The sequence below is a fragment of the Sebastes fasciatus genome, chromosome 6 (assembly GCF_043250625.1).
Source record: "Sebastes fasciatus isolate fSebFas1 chromosome 6, fSebFas1.pri, whole genome shotgun sequence".
Lineage (NCBI taxonomy): Eukaryota > Metazoa > Chordata > Actinopteri > Perciformes > Sebastidae > Sebastes > Sebastes fasciatus.
This window is the reverse complement of record NC_133800.1, coordinates 7642242-7655506: the sequence shown is the minus strand read 5'-3', so window position 1 is coordinate 7655506 and position 13265 is coordinate 7642242. Positions and strand designations below refer to the sequence as shown.

The following is a 13265-nucleotide window of genomic DNA, read 5'->3' as shown; positions in this document are numbered from 1 at the left end:
AACCGTCAGTATAGAAAGAGAGTCTTTGTTCTTTTGTGTGTGATAATTTGCATATTGCATGAGAAAGGTGCGAGAAAATTCACGTGCAATTCAAGTTAGGCTATTGATAATGTTATTTCCCCTGTAATGTTACTGGTGTGGTGTTCAAGTGACAGAAAAAGTTTGGGAAGACGTGCCTTACCCTGGCCCACAATTGCAAAATTACACACATCACTTTAAGTGTAAAACATCTGTAAATGTTCTTTCTTAAATACCACATTTACATAGTCAATGGCTCCTACTGTCCCTTTAGTATGATAAGTAGAGAGCACAATAGGCTATCCAGTCAGTATTATGTGAATTTAGTGGAATGTGTAAATAGGTTGAGGATTCATTTGGGCATTAAAGGGTTAAACCACACAAACTATTAAGACTAGTTTTTGCCAAATTCCCTCTGTGACTAAGAAAACATGCAGTACACCAATAGATCACATATAGTTCATTGTTTTATTCACACAAAATATATCAGTCATTATTTGCACAAGTTTATGTGTCCACATGGAGAACAATAATCACAGTAAATCATCTGTTTGTTTGAAGCTGAATGTAAGTAAATAGAAATTGTCACGAAAAGCAGAAGGAGAACATACAGAACATCACCAAAGCCCTGTCATATTGTCTGTCCTCGTTATCATGTTCCTCTGTTCATCTGCTTCTGGGAGCTCAAATGAACCTCAATCTCCCGTTTGAAGAACAACTCCCCCAGCTGGCCGTGCGAGGCCTCGCTCATGGCTTTAGTCTGCATGCACATCTTGTATTTGTCCGGAGGGAGCTCGTCTGCACAGTTCTTCTCGTGCCACAAGTGGAAAAGGCCACGAGACGGAGAGCGAATGACCATCAGCTTACTGTGAAGGTACTTCCTGTACAGGTGCACATCCTCCAACCCCCAGCCTTTAATGTTACGGTCAAAACCACCTGAAGTAGAGAAGTTTAGATGTAGTGAGACAGTGAGAGTCAGGAGATGCATATAACTTAATAACAGTATGCTTGTTCAATGGCTGAGTTAAAATCAAAGTCAAAAACAGCATTTTAGGAGAATCATGTTTCCTTAATTTGATGTATTTAAACAAGGAAAGAGCATAACGCAGAGAGGTTATTCAAAGATCAATAAACTAACAACATATCAGGGAGTGAAAGGGCTTTTTCACAGTCAGAGAAATGGTCACAGTGGTTCAACAAAACTGTATTTTTACTTTAACTGTTTATGTACAACTACTGTTGCAGCATTAGTCAATCACTAAAAAGACAATGTCATCTATAAAGAGAAAATAGTGGCATTTTATTAAAGACAATGCATCGAATCCTGTATATTTATTACAGTACGTGTATTTTAATATACAATTGTATCATGTCTTACAAAACATGAAATTGGGGAAATTACTGATAACATAAGCTTTTCCATTACCTATGTTGAGGAAATCCGACCTGTATTGGCATGTCATGCCAAAGCCAAAGTCTCTCCAGAATCCAGTTTCCTTCCTCATCACCTGAGACAAGGATCAAATCCGTTTCTTGACGCCATCCTGACAATTCATTCTAATACATTAAATTAGTAAATTTAGCTGTTTGTATATTATTATTATTTTTTACCTACCAGTTGTTGTTGAACGGAGGGTAGAAGTGTCTGATTACTGTAGATAATAGATGGGTTGTACTGGCTGAAGAGCACTGGGTAGTACACTTTCTTACCTAGAGACAAAAGACAGTTAAAACAGACAAATGTCCAGTTACATACATGTAATAATGTGTCACATTTTCTACAAGTACAGCCTGTAAAAAAACACTAATAAAATAATAAAAACTATAAACATTTGTTAGATTTTAAAACACCATTTCTGTTTTAAACACCTGGCAGCCAGGAAGTGATTTATTTTGCATTACTGGAAGCAACAACAGAAGTTTGACTGGAGTGAAAAGAATAAGAACTGGGTAGTTAGTATGAGCAACAATAACCACCAACCTGAACAAAGACAAAACTGATCTGCAGTGCAGAAACACCACAACAATGACAACTTATTGATATAGGCACAAAAAAATCGTATAGATTATCATTTAATTAAGAGGTTAGTGCACGTCCTCATATTTTTGAGTGTTTTTCACAGCAGACATTGAAATCTCCCCAGTTAGTTTTTCTAGTTCTTTTTATGGTATGTCAACTTATTCCTATAACATTATTATCCACCCTATTCCTGGCCCTATGATACCTTGTACATGTAAGTATCATAAAGCTAGGAATAAGGTGGACTGGCTGCATGCTGCTTGTTATATCTGGAAGGGCAGGAAAACCTGCTGAAACAGAGTGCAGGCAGCATATGAGGCGACAGGTGTGATATTGAATCTCTCTGAGCTGATAATCAAACAGCAGGAGGTGTCAGAGACAGAACAGTACCTTTTTATATTCAATTTAAGCCACAACAAATCATGTGAAATATGTGCTAATTTGTCTTTGCTGTATATGCTGCTGTTGGAACATGTGGTATTTTTCTTTACCTGCTGCACAGAGCCGTCGATTCAATTCAGCACAAGCTGCATCTGCAGTTTTGTGTGCCAAATTGAAATGGAGGGGAAACCACTCCATTTAAACATCTCAAACCAGCACTGTGCAGTTCAGCTTTTTGGAGCCCACCCAATAGTTTTGGTGACCTCACATAACTCCCATCATAGCTCTGCCCAACTTCAACCTGAGCAAAATCAGCTAGAATAATAAAAAATACCTCTGTGGGAGCGCGGGGCTTTAATTAATTAATTCAATGGAACAGAAGGTAGAGACTATATGACTTAAATAGACAATATTTTTAATATTCTATAGTTCATGTTGTCATTATTAGCTTTGACCTAAATTGTTTTATTCTTGCAGATACAGATTACAGTGTGTGTAAACCCTGGGTAAATATCCAGTGATAAAATGTACATAGCAGTAGAAACACTACAGTTATTGTGTAGCCTACTGTTTGTTTGAAACATAATCTAAATATGACAGACTATCTTGCTTATTTGTAGTGTTTTTTAAGGTGGGGGAAAATGTATTTATTTGGCCTATTTAATTTTTTTTTCTTTAGTTAGATTTGGAGAATTGGTTTATTTGTAATGCAAGTTTTTGGATGCAAACCACCTCTGTAAACCACCGAAGAAGAAGAAGAAGAAGAAGCAGCAGCATAGCCTGCTAATGCTGGCAGCTAGTTAATGTAGCAACTAGCTCTAAAAGTAAGCTCAGTGTTAGATTAAGTGTATCCAGTAGTAACTAACGTGTGTTTTACTGCTAAACTTTCGTCTAGATACAGTGTTTCTGGTAGATAATCTGAATCCTGGAGGCTCCTCTGCTGCTGAGCTATTAGTAAGCATGCTCGCTACAGTTACTCTGTGATGTCGTCTGATGGACTTGGAGGCTCGCGCAGAGCAACAGACAGCGTGCCATGTGACCAGACAGACACAGGTGTCAAGGAGGAACAGTTTGTTTCCCTTCTTCATAGCCACTGGGACCGAGGTTGTATGTTTTTTTCCACTAGTGAAGATAGGTGAGTAACCCCATGATGCATTGCTCATGTGAGTGAAGACGTCATTGGTAAGTGACCAGTTTAAGTTACTCATCGCACCCAAGCTACACTCAGGCTGTCTGCTTTCTGCTGTCATAAGTGTACAGGTTTAAAGGGTACTCACCTGTCAGTTTTATTTGCATGACCTTGGTAGTAAAAGGGCTGTGATATTTATTCTGTCAGGTTATTTTAAGGCTGGCCCACACTAAAAGATTTTACACATCTTAACAGATGTTGAAAATGAGAGACCCCACACATAACGACATGTTATGTTAGATTTAACAGTTTTGTTCCTATGGTGTGTGGTGAGCAACGATTTGGCCAAAACAGCACAACACACACTAACAGATTCATTCATGGACAACAAGAGTCCAGACTCTTGGCGGACGACGGGCAGGAAGTGATGTTAGATTCTGCACTACCTTGTACTGAAAATTCACAAAGAAAAAAGAAGAATAATGGATGAAGTCATGGAGACATGTTAAATAAGCCACAAATCAACAAGTTGGTCCTCCATTTCTGAGGTACATCTTACTACTACTTTATGCTCAGTGTTTTGCATTAGTTCATGCGGTGGTTAACGTATGGGGTTCCCCACTGACAACAGGATATCCGATATATATAATAATAATAATAATAATATAATATATATAATAATATATAATATTTACGATTTGAAATCGGTGCGGCCAGGATGGACTTCCGAGCTGATCGAGGGATGTAAAAAACACTCTTAACATATCTCACACCACGGGTATATCTGGCATGATAATCTTTAGAACCATTCAAAAAAAATAAATGTCTTTGCAGACGATTGACGGGAGGGGGGGAATCGGGCCTAAAATCAGCTTGATTCTCGTGTAGTGTGTACCTGGCATTGAATGACGCCCTAGAGAACACCGAATGTGTTTTTATGTTGGTTTATTTTAATTGCTGGTCAATAAATAAGATGATTTCATATCTTTGTCTTTGATCCAGTAAATAGAAGTGGTGTAAAGCCGAGGGTTTACGGTGATCAGGGCAAGGTTTAAAATGACACAGTCCCACTATCATTCTTCAAGTTCAGCTGAGATGTTATGAAGTTGTGTTTCGGGTAAGTTTTAACATAATTCATACAAATAACACAGGGGAATAACAAGCGATGGTGTTAGGGTGTGCTCTAAGTAAAAGAAGTCAGGGCGCTGTATCACATGGTAGTTGATACAGGCAAAGTGCTACATATGAATCAAGGCTGGATGACACAAGATGTTGTAAAAATACTTGAAGTGAAGCAGTCCTCTCACCAGGCTCTGCGTTGAGACGACAGGAAGTTAAGAAGTCAGCGGTGAAGTGGATGTCAACGTCACAGAAGAAGAGCAAGACATTCTGGCTGCGCCTCCACGCCCTGGCGCCCACGTCTAAACCACGCCCTCGAGAAAATTCCTCATTCAGCTGGATCAACGTGAAGCTCCTGAACCGAGTCTCTCTGAAGAAGAAGAAGAAGAAGAAGAAGACAGGAGGGCTGTCATGGGAAATCTGTGTTTACTTAGACAAGTACTGCGATGCAACTGAATGTTTTTCATTTGAATATTTAGTGACTAATCATTCAGAAACAACCAATCTGCAGACATAAAGTCTGGTCACACTGTTGGAGCATTACATAGTTAACAGTATGGTATTTTGCTCCCATACTCTCTTACTTGCAATTTTTTAATCCGTTTTTTAGACACATCTGTGAGAGTAAATTCCAAAAGAGCAGAGAGAAGAAACAGCTTCAATACAGTCTTGCAGTAATCATATTATTGCATATTATCGTCTTTCCAGAAGTGTGGACTCCAGTCCCATGACTTCAACTCAGGTCATGACTCTGATGACTTAAGATTTGACAAAATCAAAAAGACTTTGACTTTCAGTGACTTGGGACTTCACTTGGACTTTAGCCGTTAGGTATCTTCTTGAAGCCCAAAAAGGAAAATTGTTTTTAAAAAGTATGCAGCTAATCAACTTTTCCAAAAATAGACAAAATGGACAAAAAATAGACCACATATCACTTCAACAGCAGTCAATCAGTGCAGACCATACAGATAACAAGTGATACCTCAGATTATGACATTCAAATGTAAATACTGACTTGGTCTGGTCAACCAAAAATAGATAGAGAGAAACATTCGGCTCAGAAATTACCAATGTCTGTAATTGTATCACAGGACTAACATACTGATGCAAACCCAATCAGTTTGTTTTAAAATGTTTATTTGAAAGCAACGAATACAAAATCAAAAAAGCATTCATTACTTCTGTAAATGTACTGTAGTACTGTACTGTTACATAATTTAAATGGCATTTAATTTGGTGAAGGGCGCATAATGATTTGTTTCGGACTCGAAACACAAAGTTTAAGATTTGGTCTTAATTTGGGATTTGATTCAGGATTTACCAGTCAAGATTGAGACTTTTTGACTTTGCTCCACCTCTAATCTGTTGTGTCATCGAGATACAAAACCGTGAGTGACTTTACTTAAATTATATGAACAAAACAGATGCACAGAATAAATTTGTAGACTAAATATTTCTTGGAGCTTTAAAGGAATAGAAGAGAAAATAGGTCAGAGATCAGAGGAAGATATTGTAGTTGAATATTGTTTATTTCAACACACCAAGCCAATGTGACATTAGCCGTTGATTAAACTGTAAAATGACTACATTACCTGGTGGTCTGGTCCAGCATGGCTTTCACCTGGTCTATCTGATCTCGACCAAAGTAGACCACAGTCAGATGAACCCTGCTGTCCTGCTGGATGCACACTTCTCTGAACCAAAAACACAATACAAATTAAACAAATAAACATGTTAGGCCCACTTCAATACTACTTTGTCCAGAAAAAATGACCTTTATTTTAGATGAGGACAATAATTAGCCTCACACCTTTAAAATCTATAAACTTCTGATTTTATCTGAAGTCGAGACTTATTGGCTTTCAACCAAGCTACTCTATTAAGACAAGGATTCACTCAGCACTTCCAAATGTGAGATCAATAATGTCCTGATACAATCAGTTAGTGTGAGTGGGTCCCAGCCTGTTAATTCACTGTCCAAATGATACCTGAAGTTGTTGATGAACCTCCTGAATGCGTCCGGCCTCTTGGAAAGAGGTACGATGATGTTGATGAGCGTGCTGCGCGTGTCCACGCTCTCGCTCTTCACCTTCATCACGGGACCAAAGGGTCTGAAGAGCACGAGCTGTGTGAAGTCCCGCGGACCGTCGCCTTTAAACATCAGCTCGTAAACGGTTCCTCTGTCCCTCTCTGTACGAGTCAACCCTGTGACAGAGACAGCCAGAGTTTTATTTTATTGGTCCCATATTTTTTCCTATCATTTTGTCAAAAATAACTGATATAGGACTTGTGCATTTCCAATTAATTTATTCCAATTCATAACCTGAAGGGTCTTTTAATCAGTGCCCAGCAGGTTAGTTGAATATGCAAAAATGGGAATTTTGTCAATAATTCAACATGTGAAAATAAAGTTGCCATTTTTTCCATTAATGAATAATGAATGCATATTAACTTGAGTTTAAATGGTTTAAAAGTTCTTCCTGCTTATAAACTCAACTAGAGCTGCAGCGATTAATCGATAAGTTGTCAAAACTTAAATTAATTGCCAACTATTTTGACGATCGATTAATCGACTTGAGTAAATTTTTAAGAAATTACAGTCAAAATTAATTCTCTGATTTCATCTTCTTAGTGTGAATATTTTCTGGTTTCTTTACTCCTCTATGACAGTAAGCTGAATATCTTTGAGTTGTGGACAAAACAAGACATTTGAGGACATCATCTTGGGCTTTGGGAAACACTGATTGACATTTTTCACCATTTTCTGACATTTTATAGACAAAACAACTAATCAATTAATCAAGAAAATAATCAACAAACTAATCGATGATGAAAATGATCATTAGTTGCATCCCTAAACTCAACACAACAAACTAAACTACTCTCTCATAACTATGTCTCTATTTTCCTTATAATTAGTACCAAATGACATAGTCCTTCACAGAGAATGTTCTAGGAAATTCTAAGGAACTTATGGAAAACAAAGCGTTACCAATGTTTTAAAGATGTTAATAAAAGAGCACTTGTTTCGGACAGAGGCTGTAGTGTTGCTGTGAGATCCTACTGGGTTTAATGACAATACCACAGATGTAATGACTAGCTATTATATACAAAATTACTTCACATTAGACACTTTTAACTCCAACTAAATAATGCTTGCCGTTAGAGTTCTTAATGAGTAAAAATGAGGACTTTACTATTTACAAAAAACATACAGTATGTTTTTGAGGATAATCTTTTAATATTTTGTATGGATACAAAGCATTTTGAGGTGCAACCCTGCGTTGTAGGATGACCTTGTAAAGGAAACACTGTCGTAGATTTGAAATTTGACCTTTGACCTTTGACCCATTGTGGTTTCCTCTGATGCTCTAGTTTCCTACCCTGGTTCCAGACCTCTGAATCACTCACTGACTGATTCAAATAGGTCTTGGTGTTTTGCTCATTGACGGCTGTTTCTCTGGTTGGAAAAACAACCAGCCATCGAAGCCAGAAAAATTGCATGTGAGCGAGCGTAGATGAGATTGATGTAGCTGTACACGTTGTGTGTTTTGTAAGTTGACTTACGGAAACAACAACTCTTGAATCTTAAATTTCTCCAACATGAAAAACATCATAGGCGTACTGTAAATGTGTAGGCTGTCTGCTTGTATTTGACAATCTATGGATGGAGTATGGATGGACAAACTTTTCTTGAGCTTTCCCAGCCATCCACCTAGATTATACGTGTGAAGAAGATGAATGAATGACGTGAGATCTTTCTCACCCTCTATGAAGTCTGCAGGGGAGTATGTGCGCTTCCGTCTGGTGTTGTCTGCGTGTTGCTGAGGTCCGTTCAGGACGTGCAAAGCTGTTTCCACAGTACTTATCAGCTCGTCTCTGTGGTCTCTCCTCACAGGCCTCTCCTCTGGGTGCCTCGTCAGCCCCGTCTCCAGCTGGTACACCCTGAGTGACACAACAAAAAAAACACACACTATGAAGAGGCTTGAGATAAAACTTGACATCAGAGGTGCTCCTGGAGGACTTGATAGCTCTACTGTTGTCCTTACCGATGAACGACTGTCCCACTCACCTCCGCAGGGTGAAAGTGTCAAAAGGAATCACTGCATATTCGCTGGACAGCTTTACACCCGAGTTCACCTCCGCCTGGTTCAGCTGGGAGCGTAGGAAATCCTGATGGACATGATGTAACATTTACTACTACACTTATAACGTCACACTTAATTTATCTCATCAGCACACTTTATTACTCCTGCCTGTCTTCTGCATCTACATCATCCTGTATCATGCTTCCTACCTTCAGGTCGGTCTGTGCTGGGGTTTTGTGCAGACTCTCCAGACCCTGAGGCAGAATCCCTCTAGTTTTAGCTTTTTCCAAGGACTCTTGAAGCTGCTGCGTCCTCTCCTGGAGAGCTTCCTTCAGATGAGCCATCTGCTTCGTCAGGCTGTTGATGTAATGTCTGTGAGAGTCCTCCCTCTCCTGCAACAAGGCCATGTATCCTTCCTTACTGGTGGCCCCTCCAGACCACAGCAGAGACTGCTGGCTGCTGTGAGACGTCGGTTTACAAGCGAGGAGGTAGAACAGGAACAGACAGCAGCAGAGGCCCAGCACAATGAGGCCGACCCGGGCCAATAGGGCTAAAAGCCACCGTTTAAACATGGTGGATTGTCTTTTATAAAAAACCTTAAACTCTCGAGGTTTATAAAATCATGACTGTTCCTTCGGTCACGTGGAGTTGCACCCACAAAAAGATGAGCAACCCATAGTTCCTAAACCATAGATTAATAAATGTGGCTTTTAAAAAAGACATCCTCCTGTTTTCTCATGTCGTCCGCATCTGTCACATCCTCAGGCAGCATCTTCACAGGTGTTGTGTCGCATGTAGAGATCATCGCCAGAGCGCTGAAACTACCTAGGACAACAATATACATTTTAAAGCATTGGTTCCCAACCTTTTAGGCTTGTGACTAGGGGTGGGAATCACCAGAGGCCCCACGATACGATATGATCTTATAGCGATTTTAAACATTTTGCGATATGCTGAGTATTGTGATGCAATATTTTGCAATTTATTAGGAGTTTACAGACATGCTAGCAGCCCTGTGAGACGCAGCGGTGCTCAATGCTAACGTCAGCATGCTGGTGTAATGTTTACCATGTTCACCATTTTAGTTTAGCGTGTTAGTATGCTAACATTAGCTAATTAGCACTAAACACAAAGTGCAGCTGAGGCTGATGGGAATGTCATTCATTGTAAAGGTAGTTTTTGAACCAAAGAAAAGTATGACTTGATGGTGGCGCTAGAGGAAAAGTCAGGGGATCACCAAAGGTATTATGATTCATCCTCTGGGGAACATGAATGTCTGTCGCTTACAGAATTTCATGGTAATCCATCCAATAGTTGTTGAGATTTGTCAGTCTGGATCAAACGGCGCCTTCAAATGGGGTCGTATTTACCGTGTTCACGAAGAGTCCATATGAACGCCCCTCTCTTGCGGTATTCACGACCTCGCAATTTGAAAGTTTCTGAAAGCTCTGAGTTCACGAGTTGTGGCGTGTTTGTTAATGTTGTCAGAAATGGCGGAGGCCATGGAAGCTCATTTTTAGATACATTATAGTTGATATATTGTAATTTTAATTGTATATTGTTTTTCTTTGTAATTTTAAAATAGGTCTAAGGAAAATGTTGATATTCCCAACGGGCTCATCTTTCCCCTCTGTCATTATGCCTTTGCATTTACTGCATTATGTTACCCACTTGTAAGCTTGCTAAATTGTTAGCCTCAGTGGCTTCTAGACGCCGACAGTACCGTTAATATTGCCGTTGCTTAGCAGCGGTGTTCTCATGACTTAACCACTTGAACGCCAAACCTATAGTGTGTACACAACTTCCCATGTTGTAAACACGAGTTTCATTTGAAGGCACCAAAAGTTGCCAGCTCTAGAGACACGCCACTAGCACGGCTAGAGAAAAAAATCTGATAAAATAATCATAATTTTTGGTAAACAAGGTTTTTTTAATCATCTGGTGACCCCTTAGATTTATCTAAGGACCCCTTGGGGGTTCCTGACCCTCAGATTGGTAACCACTGTTTACCAAGGATTATTAATTAGTCAAATGTTAAATCATTTGCACAAAGACAGATCTAATGTTGTTGACAGTGCATGTACTGTGTATGATAAATAACTGCAACAGCAAAGGTCAAGTTAACATATACAGTATATATTTTTAAGCATTTTATCATAAGAAAGTCTCAAAGGACTTTAAAAAAGACTTTAACAGAGACTTTGACATGAAGAAAGTCTTACCACGTCTAACAAATCAAATGACAACCTGAGAAAGTAAACCAAACCAACCTGGTCAGTCTCTTCCTGATGTGTCTCAGTGTTTTGTGAGCAGCTTATTTCATTACCAGTCCGTTTCACGCACCCTCGTCTCACTGCTGTCGGACTGCTGGTCAGGTTTAGCTTGGCTGCTATAAAATGCACAGAAAGAGAAATAACCTGACCTTACATTCACTCTCCAGTGCCACGACGCTGAAGGTGGGAAGTGACAGAAACAAGCATTTCTCTGTGTGTCTCTCCACCCTGTGTGTGTTTGTGTGTGTGTGTGTGTGTGTGTGTGTGTGTGTGTGTGTGTGTGTTGCCATCATCAGTTTATTCACAGCACAGATGGCTCTTTATTGCTCAGGTAGAGGCTGATCTCATGAAAGACTTGCTTATGTTTCCAGGTCCACCCAAGCGGTGTGAGAGTGTGTTGATGCATGTGTGCATGTGTTCATACCATGCAGACCCTTTTAAAGCATTCTACCATTAAAGTCAGGTAATTTTAATAAAAAAGTTCAGCCTCTCTTGGACTGTGCACGCTAATGAAATCCTTTCACAGCATCAATAGTTTTTTCAGCTTAAACATCACAGTTATGGTTGTAATCTTCAGTATCTTGTGGCTCACATATAAAAAACCTTTCATCTATTTATAATGACTGCAGCGCTTTCATCATGCCGTCATCTCGGTCGAACACCTTACAGGCAGTAAATCACAGTGGGTCATCAGATTTATGATGAAACTGATGCAAAAAAACAAGCTGAGATCACAGGATGAAACATGCCAACATCATCCCCCCAACACACTCTACAAAGCTGTAATTAAGAAAGATTTTGATATAATCACCAACGCCTGTGAGTCTCAAAGGAAAGTTGCGACCAGATGTCCATCTCTTCCCCTCTCCTTCTTTCTTTCTTCTTTTGCAGGCTTTTGTTTTGTAGTCTTGCAGGAGATCAGTGTGTTTGCATGCACAGAGAAGTTTACTCATCCAGATAATGATCAAACAACTCTCTGCCTTGTCAAAATTGGGAGTTAAAGTGGCCAAACTGAGTACCTCCTCTCTCCCATCCTCTCTCCTCTCAGTCTCCACCTTTTCCCAGCACCTCCCTTCCTCTCCTCTCGCTTTTTCCATCTCTCACTTTCTATCAGACCCAGTGTTCACTTCCATCCATGTGAGATCTCACACCATCTGCCTCCATCCTGAATCCCCTTTCAGGTCCTCCCGAGGCTCCTCCTTGGCCTTAAGTCTAATTAGAAGGCAACCGGAGTAAGGAATGCCCTTCAGACTTTCGATGCTCTGCCACCTGCAATCTGCTATGGGGAAATAGCTAGGTACCGGTTGGACCCACCAATAGGACGGGGTCTTGCACATTTAATGAGGCAGCGTACAGCTGGTCCTTGTTTTCATTCGGATGTCGACTCCTGAGCTCTGACTCCTCTAAATCTTTTAGTTTGCTAACTTGTTTCCCCCCCAGTTATTCACTTGTATTTTCAACGTCCAATATGAATATATTTACTGTAATATGGTGCTTCATAATTCATTGTTATTAATATTTAAAAAAAGTGTGTAATAAGTGAAATGTGTTATGATGCATTGTCAAATGTGTTTTAAATGGAAGGACAAAGCAGTGGGAGAGTGGAACTTGTTTTCTGTCTTAGTGCAGTTCGTATTGTTATTATAGTATTACGCAAATATTATTTGATTAATTATTGATTTTTTTTAGGCAGAGGAATATGAATAAATGTAGGATATTTGTGTCTCAAGGTGAGATGGAGATGATTATTCACATTTTTAATGCACCCACTTTTAAAAAGCAGCTCCAGATCCACCTGTTAAACCCACCTTTGTTTAGTTTATTTATTTTTTTCCTCTATATTATTTACTACTCTACTCTTGTTTATTTATGTTTTGCTTTTGTGTTTTATTGTGTGGCAGTCTTTTTGGTGTATATTCAGCCAGTATACTCTTTGGCATCAAGCAAATACTTGATTCAAACACATACACTGCCAGAATAAATCCATACTCTTTAGGATTAACAAAACATTTTTCGCACTTTTACTTTCCCAAATAATACAAATAATACAAATAATACAAATAATACAAATAATAATAATAATAATAAAATCTTAATTATCTTCATGGTATCTAGCCTTGCAGTTATTTTAAATTGACGAATCTCAGAGACAGATATGTCAAACCCCTGTGCAAACAAAACAGTCATAAAACATCTGCATGGACTATACTGTTCGGCTTTAAAGAGTCAAAAGCCAA

At 39.2% G+C, this 13265-nt stretch overlaps 1 protein-coding gene across 1 annotated transcript; it reads right to left on the bottom strand.

The window, feature by feature from the left end:
* Positions 1-481: 481 nt before the first annotated feature.
* LOC141770174 (chondroitin sulfate N-acetylgalactosaminyltransferase 1-like) lies at positions 482-12125 on the bottom strand. The gene is made up of 11 exons (XM_074639829.1): positions 11840-12125; positions 11026-11144; positions 8965-9580; positions 8740-8840; positions 8434-8612; positions 6656-6872; positions 6260-6361; positions 4856-5037; positions 1634-1728; positions 1445-1526; positions 482-954 (listed from the first exon to the last, which is right to left on the bottom strand). Exons 3-11 carry the CDS (start codon positions 9325-9327, stop codon positions 671-673), a joined length of 1605 nt encoding a protein of 534 aa, XP_074495930.1. The 5' UTR covers positions 9328-9580; positions 11026-11144; positions 11840-12125; the 3' UTR covers positions 482-670.
* Between the last annotated feature and the right edge of the window lie 1140 nt (positions 12126-13265).

Excerpts from the sequence above, each read along its gene's own strand:
- LOC141770174 (XM_074639829.1), bottom strand. The coding sequence starts at position 9,327 with ATGTTTAAACGGTGGCTTTTAGCCCTATTGGCCCGGGTCGGCCTCATT. Across the intron at positions 8,613-8,739 it reads GACACTTTCACCCTGCGGAG|GGTGTACCAGCTGGAGACGG; the intron begins GTGAGTGGGACA and ends TGTGTCACTCAG. Across the intron at positions 1,729-4,855 it reads TCGTCTCAACGCAGAGCCTG|GTAAGAAAGTGTACTACCCA; the intron begins GTGAGAGGACTG and ends TTTTGTCTCTAG.